The 15,035-nt window shown below is 50.3% G+C and overlaps 1 protein-coding gene across 1 annotated transcript; it reads right to left on the reverse strand.

Moving 5' to 3' along the window:
- Positions 1-13,051: 13,051 nt before the first annotated feature.
- On the reverse strand, positions 13,052-13,917 carry LOC131096511 (olfactory receptor 14I1-like; the record flags this gene model as incomplete). The annotated part of the gene is given in 2 exon segments (XM_058044852.1): positions 13,052-13,308; positions 13,311-13,917. Coding segments are annotated over 2 exon segments (864 nt in total), but the record flags the coding sequence as incomplete, so codon positions are not given.
- Between the last annotated feature and the right edge of the window lie 1,118 nt (positions 13,918-15,035).

Raw genomic sequence — 15,035 nt, forward strand, 5'->3', positions numbered from 1 at the left:
CTGAAAGAAGGAAACAAGGGCATGGAGATGAATGTTCATGGCTAGGTTGCTGTTTGGAAAAGAAGGGTTGATTCTTCTTTTCAGGTCCTTTTGAGACAAAGACAAAAAAATGGAATGGACATTCCCTCTTGGCTGTGCATTGTTTGCCATCTGTGCAGTCTCAAGGAGAAAGACACAGCTGCAAAAAAGGAGATGTCTTAGATGGGCAGCAAGCAAAATGTGCAGTTTAGAAACAGCCCAGGTAAAAAACCTGTCATGCATGGTGTTTCTGGAAAAAAGCACCTAGCCTTCCTGGCATGCATAGCAATGAAAACCAGTGGCAACAATCCAAGGGAAATCCTTGTTAGTGTACCTGGACATAAGAAGACACTTGAAAAAAATCAAGCTCTAAAACAAAGTGGTGGCTGTGAATATAGAGATCATTGATTTAGTAAGACACAAATCATCCGGGTTTTTGAACAATTTTCAGATACCATGTGCCAGCAAAGACTCATGCAGACAAAATGCAATCTCTTCCCATCCACTGGAGATGAAAAGAGCAATAGTAATTAGCCAATAATTACAGCTTTATTTTCTGCCACTGACCAAAGTGGGATTTTACCTTGCATGTTTGCAATATGTAAACAAACATTCATGGGACAAAAGCACAACTCACCTGTCTAAACAGTTAACCAGGTTGGGATTTCTATTCACCTTCATGACCATGAGTTTGTTGACTTTTACTTCCTCCTTCCTCAGTCCTTGAAGCTGTATTTTCTTGATGGCCACCTAAAATGACATTGAAAATCAGTAATTTGAGAGGTTGGTGGCACGAGACCACAAGGCACGTGGAGCGAGTGATTTTGCAATGACACAGCTGAGCTGTGCCAAACTGCCTTGTGATTAGGCTCTGCAGTAATTAGGAACTGACATTCCAACAGCCCATTTCTCTGCTCCCTTGGGAGCCAGTTACAGGACATGTGGGGGCACTGACATTTTGCCTTGACCACTTGGTAACAGTGGTGTCTCAGTTATCATCCACAAACCTCTGACCACACTCTCTGCTGCTTGGTTTGGGATTCAGAAGAAGTAATCCATGCCTTAATACTCTGTGGATACATCTTGTGATATGGGCAGGGCTTAGGGCTTTCAGGGATGCCTTGCAGATCTCTCCCTATGTGCAGTTCCCAAGTGCAGCACTGCAGGTGGCTAAGGATCTGCCAGTAACTTTCAGATGGATTTGCTGGCAGCCAGAAATGAGAATTCAGGACTCTGAAGCTGTAGCCCCAAAGAGCAGTGAGGTGCTCGAAGGCACCACCTTTGTTTTAGCAATGGAGAGCGAGTGGGCGCGTCCTTCTCTGAAAGGAACCGCTGCCCTCCGTGCCTTCCTTCCAGCAGCTGAGGAGGACAAAGTCCCAAATGTGTTTTGTGGGCTGGCACCAGTCTGTGCTTCTTGTGCCTTTTCAGCACAGCTCTGCCCAAAGCTCCAGCCACAGTTCACACCAGAGGGGAAAGCCCTTGAGTGCAGCAGAATCTGCAGGGGCTGTTGACATTTACCTCTCCTCCTGTGGCAGTGTCGAGCGCTCTATAAACGTCTCCAAAACTCCTAGAAACAAAACAGAAGCAAAGAAAGGAGAAGCCATTTAGATCTTGCAGTGAAAGCCAGCCCACACAGGAGATCTCTGCTGTAAATGCCTGCAGGACACTGGAAGCATGAAGATGTCTTTGACAATGCCTTCTGAGCACACCTAGAAATTCTGATCAGCACTGACAATCTAAGCCCAGTGCCTGAACACATTTGCAGTTTGTCTGACTTCACACTTGATACCTATTCCACCAGCAAAACACCTGATGCATAGTTTTGTACCATTAACATTGCTTGGACTCACCCACTGCCAATATTTTCCAGTTCAATGTATTTTAGAATAGGACTTTCCATCTTCACCATTCTCCCTGAGGGAAATAAAATGCAAGATGTTCACTTTAAAGCAGAGATCCCACCTTCTAGGAGATACAAAAGGCAGCCCCACTGTCTGGAGCTCTGAGCCTCCCTTGGTGGACAGCTGGCTAACAACAACAGGAACAGCAACTGGAACACCAAGAAAAGAACAGCAGGCCCACAGCACAAGTGGCTGGCACAGAGACTGATTTCCAGCATCTTTTGAAGTGAGAGACCTCTTGACAGCAGACACACAGGGAAGCACAGGGAGATACATTCAGAGGAGACTGAGACCAGAAGAGAATACCTACCTAGGCAAGTAAGTTTGTCATCTAGAAACATTAAGGAGAGCTGGAACTAACAGTGCCTTTGTTTTCTTGGGAATAAACACTATGAGATTTAGAAAAGGTTTCCTACTTGCTAAGATTAAATGCACCTGGACATGTAGAATCAATTCCTCTGAACAGATGTCAAGTCCAGAACAGGAGGAATATTGCCAAGTGTTCCCATCTTTTCCACCTTGCAGCAGTTTGCCAGAAGAATGCCTCTGTGTTTGTAAACCAGAGCAGGTCATGCTAGAACCAATCCCCACAGGGCTTTCAGCATCAGGACCCTCACCCTTTATGAGCAGGCTGAGCTCAAAGACGCCCTTGCCCGTGCTCTACGTGAAGAACCGCGCCGCTTCTCTTCACCCTGACAGCGCGGATCAGTCGCTCCCATTGCACTCGCCCTCTCGGCACCTCACACGTCCCCATCTTCCCAACCCGGCACGGCGGGCACGGGCACAGAGGACAGCAGTGCTCCCCAGGCACCCCTGTGACACAGAGAGCTGCCCAGAGGAGATGCTGACCCTCTGGTGAGTCCAGGCCGTGCGAGGCAGAAGCCGGCCCAGAGAAGGGGCTGCGGCCTCAGGCAGCTCCGTGCTGCAGCAGCCGGGCAGCAGCGGGACCCTCCCAGCCAAGGAAGACTCCAGCCTCTGCATTCCCACAGCCCTCAGGGGCAGGGCAGCAACCACAACAAGGCTGGCAAAGCCCAAGCATGAGCACTGACAGGCACTGATGGGCAGAAGCCAGAGTCAGCCTGAGCCCCGGACAAGCTGTTGCCCCCATTCAGGACACAACAGGATGGGCTTTGAGATCAGCCACACCCAGGCGCAGATCAGTGCCCTTTTTGTCCCAACAGGTGATGGTAGACACAGAATCCACTGGGCTGTGTTCTCAACCCTACCAGATCTTATCTGAGAGTCAGCACTGGCAGCTGTTAAGGGCAAGAAGCAGATTCATTGGGTTGTGCTGCAGAATCACAAAGGGCTTGATGTGTTCTCCTAGAGACTGGTCTCAGCAGGGCTTCTGCCAGTGGCTGGGACTCAAGCAGTCACAGCCTTCTGCTGATCCAGGAACAATCCCTGCTTCTGCCTTCGGGAGAGAGAAGGGAAGCCCAGGCAAATTCCAGCCAGTCTAAGCTGCCCTCAGAGGCAGCAGGAACACCCAGAGCTCTCTCTTGCTGCCTCGGAGCAATGCCAGCACTTCTGTGACACTAAACTGAGCAGAACCCTTTGGTACAGCTATGCTGACACGCACACACAACTCACTGTCCCTCAGATAAGAAAGATACCAGACGTACTCTGCTGCTCCAGGGAGTCACCCGCCATCTCCTGTTGCTGAGCAGCAGCTGGGTCAGCACGGGAGGTGAACCAAGGGCTCAGGCTCCACTTCTTCAGCTGGAGAGCAAAGGCTCCTTGGGATGGCACTGCTGCTTCTGCAGCAGCTTCAGTGTCAAAGTCGGTGTAGATCTGAGACAAGAAATGAGTTGATGTCAGGAAGGTGTGGCAGAGATTGCCCTGAAATGCAAGAGAGATTGCCATTTGAAATGCAAGCCCTTAGGAAGCTGCTGTCAGCTACATGCAGAGCTCTTCAACTGGATTGCTTTGGATGTCCACTTGTGAAACCAAATGGTCAAAACCAAAGGCTGGTTTTACTCGAGTTCATAGCCAGTTTCTTGTACTGAAGGATGACTGCAGCAATGACCGCTCCACTTCTCCCAAAGACTCCTTTCCCCCTCCTAGGTCTGCAGATACATTTGCAGCTCCTCATTCTAATGTTCTACCTCCTGCCATGAAATTCTCTTTTTCTGCACCTTCCTCGGGATGTGCTTATCCTGCAGCATCTCTGGATGGTTCAGTTCCTGGGCCTCATGCCAGCCTCCAGGCTCTTGGTTGCCCGTCATTTGCTGGAACTCTCTGCAGGCTGCCAGGTAGGATGGCGACACTTCCACCTCAAGTCAAACAGAACAAAGCAGAGACTACAGCTTGTGCCCGTCAGCCAGGAGTCATCGACTGGGAAGAAAGTAAAGGACAGGAGCAGATTTGCAAGGGATACAGACAGCTTGTAGCTCATATTCCAAATCTATGTGAGTGACCATGTTCACCTGCAAAAACACCTCAAGAAACAAGGTCACCTGGAAGAAGCCAGCAGGAGTTCATCCGGATGACTGCTGGCTAAATGGCCAGAGGAGTAATGCCACTGCCTAGAGCATCAGCTGAGATCCAGCAGAGCAGGAAGAGTCCCTGAGAGCAGCTCTGACAGAGGCCTCATCAGGATGGCACTCAGAGGCATCACCCACCCCCTGCTGCTCTGCACTGGAAAGGCAGGGCAGGCAGAACCACCCCTTGGGTGACTGCAGTGCCTAGTGCTATTTCACTCGCTTTTCTAGAGCCTTTTGCTCCTGAAGGAGGTGATTCATTTTCTCTTTGATGATTTTAATTTTTTCATCTAGCCTCTTCTTCCTTGCCTTTATCCTAGTCTCAGTTTCTTGCAGCTGTGCCTCCATCTGTTCGTCAATTTTCTGTAAACAACAATGGAAAGGACTCTCTTTCATGAGTGGAGTGGCTGCCATTCCTTCATTCACCTGTTTTTGTTGATTGCCCCTCTGCATAGGGAGATTCTTCTCCTCTTGGATGTCTTCATTCCTCCTCTTCACTGCCATGATGGCACTCTGAGCTTCAGGCAGCTCTGCTTGTGGCTCTGCCTTGATGTTCTGTGCACACAAAAGCAGAGCAAGTGACTGAGAGCTGCCATCAAGCTCAGCTTTTCCCTCTTTTAGCCTCAAAATCACATTTATTCAGCCCCTTCTTTCTGCTTTTCCACTCAGCTCTGCTTCCACTGTAACCTTCCTGTCCTGATGCTGATCTCTGCAGATTCCAAGGCTCTGTGCTTCCAGTGCCTGTGGGACTCCTGGCCTCCTCAGTCCCAAGAGCTCTGGTTTGTGCCCCTCTTCCTGCCCTTCCCTCTGTCACCTGGCCAGTCAGGCTTACCTGGCCATTCTCCTGTGGCTCTTCCACCTGCTGCCTGAGCTGCTCTTCCTGCTCTCGGGCAGGGAACAGCTCTCCCTGAGTCTGGCATGGCATCTCAGATGAGGCAGTGTGCTCCTGCTCTTTCTCTAGAAGCACCTGCACAGAAAGCAAGAGAAGATGGGTTTCAACTTCCCATACGCCCTTTGTGGGCCAAGACTCACAGACTGCTGGGCTCACAGGCTCCCAAAGCACTGTGCTGCTGCTCTCCTGGGTTGTTCTCTGCCCGAGAGGAGGCACAGATTCCAAAGTGACCCTGGCCCTACAATCAGGAGCCATCTGGGACTGAAGCTCCAGCAGCCTCTCAGGCAGCTGACAGGGAAGGGGTGGCATTTCTCAAGGGTCTGGTGAGGGCCTCCCTCTGCTTCTGCCGTGTCCTGTTTGTCTTTCAGTAGTGACTGACACCCCGCCCTGTCCCACAGCTCCATCCTGGCTCTGCAGGGACTTCCTGGGTGAGCTCATTCCTTGTGAGAGACACTTCTGGAGTTCACCTTCTCTTCAGGCCTGCACCAGGATTCCTCCTTCCTGACATCCACACTCTCGTTAGAAAACCGGGTCATTCAGGAGATAAGGATGCACGCAAAGATCTCTGATGGAAGTCAGAGAACCCCTATGGCCACCTCAGTATATGGAGGAGGACCAAGGTGTTTCTTCTCCCTCTTTTGTCAACTGAGAATTCTGAGCAACAGTAACAGAGTTTCTCATAAGGCCCCATTAATGAATGCACTTACACAGCCCTGGGGATGCTGGCAAAGGAAACCATGTGTCATGTAATGCAAACCATGTGTCATGTATGAGCAAAGTGACCAGACCCCAGCTACAGCATGGGATAGTTCTACTTCCTCAGGACATGCAAAAATTTAAAGGATAAAAAGAAGGCTTCAGGGCACAAGAGGCTGGAGGAGGAAAACATGAGGGGAAAAAACAACCATCTCTGGAGGGGGAAACATCTCTGCCTGCTCAGGATCAGTCAATGGAACTTGTCTCTACTCCTCTCCTGAAGGGATGCCTTTAGGTGAGCTTTGCATCTTCCACTGGTTTGGAGCTGAGCCAGGAAGATGCAATAGAAAGATAGATAGACAGATCTCACTTTTTTAATCTCTCTTTACTGTGCTGTGGCATTTACATTCTTTGAATACAGAGAGATATAGTTCCTCTCTCTCTCCTAGGTTTTTTTTAAAAGAAGGTAGTGAGAAACTTAGAGAAGAAGAGAAAACAATTATCTCTACTGGCTGTTCTTTTTGTTTAGTACATGTAGAATGTGTTATAGTGATTGTTTACTGAAAGTGATTTGTTAATTGGATTTTAGTGGTAGTTGTTCAGCTTGATTAGCTAATTAGATAAAATCTGTGTTGTGACTGTCTGGAGACAGTCACAAATTTTTCTTTTGTAGCTTTTTAGTATAGTATCTCTATAGTATAGTTTTAATATAGTACTAGTGTAATATAACATAGCTTAAGAAAGCATTTGTTTAATCTTCTAAATCATAGAGTCAAAGCACATTATTCACCACGTGGGGGTCACCCTGAATCAATCCTGTCCTTTCTGTCACTGCACACATCAGCACTCGGTAGCAGTGCCCCAATCAGCAGCCATCCTGAACTTGCTCTCCTGTTGCTTCAGTAACCCACACTCTTGGGGAATCTGGAGCGTGTGGGTCCTTATGGAATGCAATCAGACCCAGAGCATTGCACTGGGAACTGCACTCTGTGCATCTGTGCTCGGGCAATTCTTCTCTTGGACTCGACCACACTGATTGTGCTAAAGTGGCTGGAATCCGAAATGCAGTCCAGCCCCTCCCAGCTCCTGTGATCTCTGAGCACCAGCTGGAATGCAAGGGCATTGATTTCCTGCTCAGTTCTCAAACACAACACACACTGATTCCCTGGGCTGCCAAAAGAGACGGGAGCTGTTAACCTGAAAGTGATGTGTTTCTGCCAGTGCTGGAAAAGGGCAGAAAAGACTGAGAAAAAGCTCCCTGGAGAAGGAGAAATTACACAAAGCTTCTCCTTCTAGCAAACAAACAAACAAAATATGAAAGTGTTACCCACTCCAGTGTCTAAAGCACTTGGATGCAGTGAAGGGATGTCTGGCAGGCAAACAACCCTTGTGCTGAGCATTGGCTCTATGGATCTAAGGCAGGGATCTATGGAAGTCTGCCTGAAGGTCCCTCATGAGCCCCCATTGTCCAGGCTAAAGCTCCCTCAGCCCCTCCTCCCTGGCCTTGTGCTGCACCCCTTGCCCAGCTCCCCTGTCCCTCTGTGCCCACGCTGCAGCCCCTCCATGACTTTCTGCTTCCCAGGGCCCACAGCTGCACACAGCACTCCAGCTGTGGCCGCAGCGCTGCCCAGCACAGGGCCACGCTCCCTGCCCTGCTCCTGCTGCCCCACTGCTGCTGGCACAGCCACCGTGCCCTTGGCCTTCTGGGCCCCCTGGCCCCACGCTGCCTCATCTTCAGCTGCTCATGGCCGCCAGCCCTGCGTCCTTTGGGCCCACGCAGCTCCCCAGCCACAAAGGTGCCCATTGCACTTCAGATACTGCAGGCACCATTGCAAGATGGCCTTCCTGTTCTATAACCACATCTTCTAAGTAGATATCATAAAGTTTGATCGGAATAGAATTCTAAGGGACTCTGACTAAATTAAAATGGTCTAATTCAACTGTACAGGAAATTGCTCCTATGTAAATATTCCACCCTATCTGCCGTCAGCAAGCAAGGTTCTCTCTGCAACACTAGGTTTGTAGTTCTTCAAAGCTCTGATATAGAAATTTAAAATATCCATTTCGCACTTTGTTATTTTTCTTCAGGCATGAAAATGGATTTTCTTTAGGCCTTCCTAGCTGGCCCTCTACACTCTACTGCTACTGGTCCAGCTCACATCATGTTCTACAATTCTTAAACACCAGGAACTTGAAATGTTCCTTTCTCACTCACCTCAGGATCTTCAGCACTGCTGAATACATGCTTCAGGTGACCTGTAGTGGGAAGGGAAAATGAACCAGATGCTGTCAGAAAACTGCCTGGGCTGCTGAATCCCACAGAACAAGTCAACCCAAACAGAGATGATTTCCCGTTTCACAACATCCCTCCAGCAGACACATTTCATTCACACAGCCAGCAAGGGATCAGGACAATATTCTTGCTTGTGCGTACAATTTGGCCTGTTTTGCCAGTAAATGAATACAAATATGACCAAGAAAATGCAAATTGTTCTTTAACATTCAGTGCTCCTGTTCTACCAAAGACATAAAACAGCTTCTGAAATCCTCTTTTTGAGGTTCTTTTCTTTTTTTTAATCAGTTGCATGCACCGGTTCTCATTAACTTGCTTGAAACAGTTGCTCAGAAAAGCTTCCCTAAAATCCCTCTGAGCTGTGGCAGACACTCACTGCTTTGGAGTTTGCATTTCCTTGCAAAGGGAATCACTATTTTAGCACTTTGAAAAAGGTCAAGTTAGACAGTCAAATCCTTTCACGACAAAATTTAAAAAGAAATAAGCTTTCTCTGAATTCCGGGAACAACTGCAGAGTTTTTAGAAGGCCTTCCAAGAAGCTCTGCCAGTCTAAAATCTCAAAGGTGTCTTGCTTGTCCCAGCAAACTGAGGAAATGGCAGACTCTGCTGCCACAGACTCTCCCGTGGAGGGAACGGAAGCCCTGCAGGTTCCCCTGCAAATGCTGCCCCTGTGGCTACAGACACCCCCTTTTTAGCTGAATGTCATGACAGGAGCTTTACCAAACCAGTGGCATCCTAATGCTCTTTCTCTTTCAAAATCAGAAACTCAGCCACCAGCAGGAAGACATACAAAAGCCAGGTTAGGATACACCCTAACCTAAGTAGAATGGAAAACTCTACTTACGTGCAAAGTGTGTAACATAATACGCAGAAAAACAAACACCATAAGCAGCAAAAGCTGCTGTGGCCAGATGGTGGATCATATTCCCAGAGCTGTGCCAGTCTTCTCCAACACTAGAAAAACAAATGGCCTCTCAGAGTGCAACTACCCACTGACCAATGCTCCAACCAGGAGGGTTCTCCTGATGTGAGCAAGGCTGCTCTGACACTCGGGCCTTCTGTGCACCAAGGCAACCTTCTGATGTCACCACAACGATGTGGCAACCATGCCGTGACATCACAAAGCAAAGTATGACAAAGAAAAGCATCACAAAGCATGTTAGTCTGTGAATTTATGCAAAGCAATAACCAACCTTCCGTACAGCAAACACAAAAGAGCCTGGGAAGTTCTTCTCTGTCACAAAGAAGCACAAATTCCCCTCATGGTTCAGGGGATCTAAGAGGAACTCCAAGAGTGCCTCAAGCACCTACAGCCTGTACCCCAGCCGAGCACTCAGATGGGACACAAGCAAAAGAAACCAGACCAAGACAATGGCCCACAGCATTGCACATGTGAGAAATTACTCTCACTTTTAACATTGTAAAGGTGTAGTAAACCTTAACAAAGGACTGAATAAGGAAAAATTGCAGTATAGGGAGTCTCTGTGACTAGCAGCCACGTTCTCATCTACAAAAACGATGCTCTGCCTTTTATACTCTTAGCCCCTCCAAAAGTTTTGTCAGTCAACTCTTTCTCTGCTGTCTATTGGTGGAGATTACTTTCTTGCATCCTGACTGGAGGTCAGGTGTTGTTACACCCTGCCTGCTGGTCACAAGCCAGCCCTCCCCAAATGCCCTGACTACCAAGGCTATTACAAGGGGGACGGGAAAGAGGATTATGGGAGGATATATTACAATACCATCACTAGACATTTGAACATCCACATAACATCTACTTCTTAATTGTCAGAGCCAACCATTGCATTACTCGTCCAGAACACACAGAACCAGGAGAGAGGCCACTGTTGGCATCACAGCTGAAATGTTTCCTAACAAATCTCTCCACATATTTGCACCTTTATTGGACACGCCCAGGGCTCCGGTGCGGGTACATCTCTGCCTTTCTTCCCCTTTGGCAGCAGTTGAAATGGCAGCATCTGCCCGCCAGCAGCAGCTGCTCCCAGCTGGGAACGCCACTGGTGGTGCTGATTTCCAGAGGCTTCTGTGTGCCAGGGGAAGCCAAGGCAGGAGTGGGTTGAACGGTGCTGGCGCTGCTGCTGCTCTGTGCCAGAGAGCCCCGGCTGGGCAGGGCACGGTGCCCACTGCGCTGCAGGCTCCTTCTGCTGCCACAGCTGGGCACACCTGGCAACAAGGCATGACAACTTGTGGGCAAGCCAAGGGGTTTCTGGGGCTGCCCTGCTCTGCACACACCCAGCACACCTGCAGCACAGAATTTTACCCCTCAAATGGGTAAACCAAAGGGAAACAGCTGGAAAAGATTTCATTTCAACCATTCCTTATGCTTCAATAGAAATGACCAAAATGAACGTTACTGAGCAGGGCCCGATCCACACTGCAAGCTCAGTGTGAGAAAAGAGGCATTACTTTATTTCAGTGCTGGGTGCGTGAGGAATCACTTCCCTGAAACATGCACACCCACGTGTTAGTATCCACGGAACTAAGACATTACTTTCATTACTTTTATTCATTCCTTTGCTCAAACTCACAGGCTAAACAATCTCACAAAGTGTTTGACATGTTTAAATCACTTCCCCAAAATTACCGACATTTAGAGTAGGGGTCTCTTGAGGGTCTCTGGTGGTCATGGGTGCCCAGCAAGGTTATGGAACAGATGACCTTGAGTGCCACCACAGGGCACCCACAGGATGGCCAAGGGATCAGAGCCAGCCAGCGTGGATTTAGGGGTGGCAGGTCCTGCCTGAACAACCTGGTCTCCTTTTATGACCAGGTGACCCGCCTGTGGATGCAGAAAAGGCTGAGGGTGTTGTGTGCCTGGATTTCTGCAAAGCCTTTGAAACTCTCTGACAGCATTCCCTGGAGAAGCTGCAGCCCACGGCTTGGGAGATTGAAGAGCTGGCTGGAGGCTGGGCCCAGAGAGTGGTGGGGATGGTGCTGCACCCAGCTGGTGTCCAGGCACTGGTGGATTCCCCCAGGGATCTGTACTGGGCCCAGTCCTGTTTAATATCTTCACTGATGATCTGGGTGAGGGGATCGAGTCCACCATTCACAAATTGCAGATGGCACCAAGCTGGGTGTGAGTGTGGATCTGCTGGAGGGCAGGTAAAGAAGACACAGCCTTAAGCTGCACCGGCGAGGTTCAGGCTGGACAAGAGGAAGAAGTTCTTCACAGAAAGGGTGAGTGGGCGTTGGAATGGGCTGGCCAGGGTGGAGGTGGCAGAGTCACTGTCCCTCTCCAGTGGCATTTAGTGGCATGGTCTGGGTGACAAGGCAGTATTAGGGCATTGGTTAGACATGATCATCTCAAAGGTCTTTTCCAGCCTATAAGATTCTGTCATTCTGTGATGATTGGGACACTCTGGGGCCATTGTGACACTGCAGGGCCTAGTGGAACTAAGAGGACTGTGCAGCCCCATAGAACCAGGGGTCCACTGTGGTGCTCTGGAGCCCCATAGAACCAGGGAGTGCACTGTGACACTCTGGGTCCTCATGGAACCACAGAGGCCATTGCGACATTGCAGGGCCTTGTGTAACCAAGGGGTTTCACCATTTTGGCACTGCAAAACCAAAGATACCTTTGGGAGACTCCAGGGCCCAGTGGAATCAAGGGGCTGTTCTGACACTGCGGGGCCTCATGGAACGAAGGGGACATTGTGACACTGCACAATGCTGTGTAACCAAGGGGCCACGGTGACATGATGGGGCCTCCAGGAATCTGGAAGAACGTTGTGACACTGTGTGGCCTCATGGAAACAAAGAGTCCATTGTGACACTGAGGGGACTTGTGGAGCCACAGAGACCTTGGTGACAGTGTGGGACCTCATGTAACCATGGGGCCATTGTGACACTCTGGGGCCTCATGGAACCAAGGGCCCACTGTGGAACTGCAGCACCAATGAGAACATTGTGACACTGTGAAGCCCCATGGAACCAAGGAGTCCATTGTCAAATATTGGGGCCCTATGGAACCCAGGAGACCAGTGTGACAGTGCAGGGCCTGGTGTAACAAGGAGGTCATTGTGACAATGAGAGGCCTCATGGAACCAAGGACATCTTTGCAGATGACATCAAGCTGGGTGTGAGTGTTGATTCTTTGGAAGCATAAGAGGGCTCTGCACAGGGACCTGGACAGGTGGATCTAGGGGGTGAATCCAACAAGGTCAGGTTTAACAAGTCCAAGTGCCGGGACCTGCACTTTGGCCACAACAACCCCTGCAGCGCTACAGGCTGGGGACAGAGTGGCTGGACAGCAGCCAGACAGAAAGGGACCTGCAGGGAGTGATAGACAGCAGGCTGGGCATGAGGCAGCAGCGTGCCCAGGTGGCCAAGAAGGCCAATGGCTCCTGGCCTGGATCAGGAATGGTGTGGCCAGCAGGAGCAGAGCTGCTGTGCCAGCACTGATCTGCCCCCAGCTCAGCACACAGACATTGCTGCTGCAGCTCCAGAGAAGGGAACACAAGGACATCTCTGGAAAAAAACTTGGCTGGGAGATCCTTTAGTTCCTTTAAAGCCAAAAGAGTGTGGCCCCTCATTGACACAGCCTCTGGCCACAGGGAAGTTGGAGAGAAACAAAATGAGAAAAGGCAAAAACAATGACATTCCTTTGTGGACAATAAGAAAAACTAATACAAAGGAAAAAAACAACAAACCACAACCAAAGCAACAAGAAGTATGAAAGATGTCTTTTATTAGAAGTGATTGGCAGAAACTGGCCAGCAGTTTAATGTCCCTGGAAGCATCCAGTGATCAGTCTCCACACTGCAGCCTTGAGCTCCTGGTTCCTCAGGCTGTAGATGAGGGGGTTCAGGAATGGAGGCACCACCGAGTACAGAAATGACACTGCCAGATCCAGGGATGGGGAGGAGATGGATGGGGGCTTCAGGTAGGCAAATTCTGCAGTGCTGAGGAACAGGGAGACCACAGCCAGGTGAGGGAGGCAGGTGGAAAAGGCTTTGTGCCGTCCCTGCTCAGAGGGGATCCTCAGCACAGCCCTGAAGATCTGCACATAGAGAAAACAACGAACACAAAACAGCCAAAACATAAACAGACACTAACTGCAATGAGCCCAAATTCCCTGAGATAGGATTTGGAGCAGGAAAGCTTCAGGATCTGTGGGATTTCACAGAAGAACTGGCCCAGGACATTGCCATGGCACAGGGGCAGGGAAAATGTATTGGCTATGTGCAGCAGTGAATAGAGGAAGGCACTGGCCCAGGCAGCTGCTGCCATGTGGGCACAGGCTCTGCTGCCCAGGAGGGTCCTGTAGTGCAGGGGTTTGCAGATGGACACGTAGCGGTCGTAGCACATGATGGTCAGGAGGAAATAATCTGCTGAAATGAAGAGCAAAAAGAAAAACACCTGTGCAGCACATCCTTCATAGGAGATGTCCCTGGTGTCCCAGAGGGAATTGTGCATGGCTTTGGGGACAGTGGTGCAGATGGAGCCCAGGTCACTGAGGGCCAGGTTGAGCAGGAAGAAGAACATGGGCGTGTGCAGGTGGTGGCCGCAGGCTACGGCGCTGATGATGAGGCCGTTGCCCAGGAGGGCAGCCAGGGAGATGCCCAGCAAGAGGCAGAAGTGCAGGAGCTGCAGCTGCCACGTGTCTGCCAATGCCAGCAGGAGAAAGTTCCTGATGGAGCTGCTGTTGGACATTTGCTGGGGCTGCACATGGGGACCTGTTCATGGAGAAAGGACAGTGACAAGTCAGGAGAGGCTGCTTGGAGTCAAACCTGGACAATTCCCTGCAGACTGTCTTGCTAGGACTCACCCACCCTTGTTCTTTCTCTGGGAAAACCTTCACCCAGGTCCCTGCCTGAGCTTCAGTTATGCAGGCTGAGTTTGCCAGGAGCAGCCAGGCTTGTGCCTGGAGGCTCTTGAGGAGCCATCCCTGCCCCACTGCCCTGGGTTTGTGGCCATGGGGCACAGGGACAAGGCTGGATATTCAGGATTTTTCAGGGGAATCACTCAGAATGGACATAGGCTTGGTAGCATCTGCACTCCTAGGTTTTCAGGACATGGATTACAGGAGCTGTTTTAAGGACTTTTTTCCTAAAAACAGATCATTCTTGGCTCTCTGAGGTCAAAAATCCCCAGCATTTCTGCTGCACTCAGATTTTGCCACTGCCAGATGAGAGAGGCAAAGGATTGCCTGTGGCTCAGGGAAGGTGAGGGGCTGTATGGGCTTGTTCCCAGCTGCCCTGGCTTTGCACCTTAGGCTGCAATCAGAGCACAATCACACTCCTGGGTCTCCCTGGGATAAACCAGCCCCTGCCCAGAGTAGAGGGATCCCTGAATGTCTCACCCTCTCTAAAGGTCTCTGGGCAAGGTCTCAGCACCCCCTTGTGCCAAGGACACTCACGGCTCCCTTGGCAAACCCAACAGCATTTCCTCAGCTCTGGCAGCTCTGCCCTTCCCCGTGGGACATTCAGGGAACTCCCAGAGGCTCTGGCACAGATTTGCACCCAGGAGGGCAGCTCAGAGCTTGGAAGGGCACAGCAAGGAGATCCCTGGCTGTGCCCATGATGGGATCTCAGGGAGGGGGCTCAGCTCATTCCCCTTTCCCATGGACTGCTTTGCCCACAGCCCCACAGGTGTCAGGGAAGCTTGGACACCCCATTCCCATGGACAGCCCTGCCTGGCAGGAATGCCAAGGGCAGTGCCTGACTCAGCTGCTGCAAATGCCAGAGCCTCCCTGAGAGCAGCAGATAACAGTGACAATATCAGGGCAGGGCAGAACC

Source organism: Melospiza georgiana, unplaced genomic scaffold, assembly GCF_028018845.1.
Source record: "Melospiza georgiana isolate bMelGeo1 unplaced genomic scaffold, bMelGeo1.pri scaffold_29, whole genome shotgun sequence".
In the NCBI taxonomy this organism is placed as follows: Eukaryota; Metazoa; Chordata; class Aves; order Passeriformes; family Passerellidae; genus Melospiza; species Melospiza georgiana.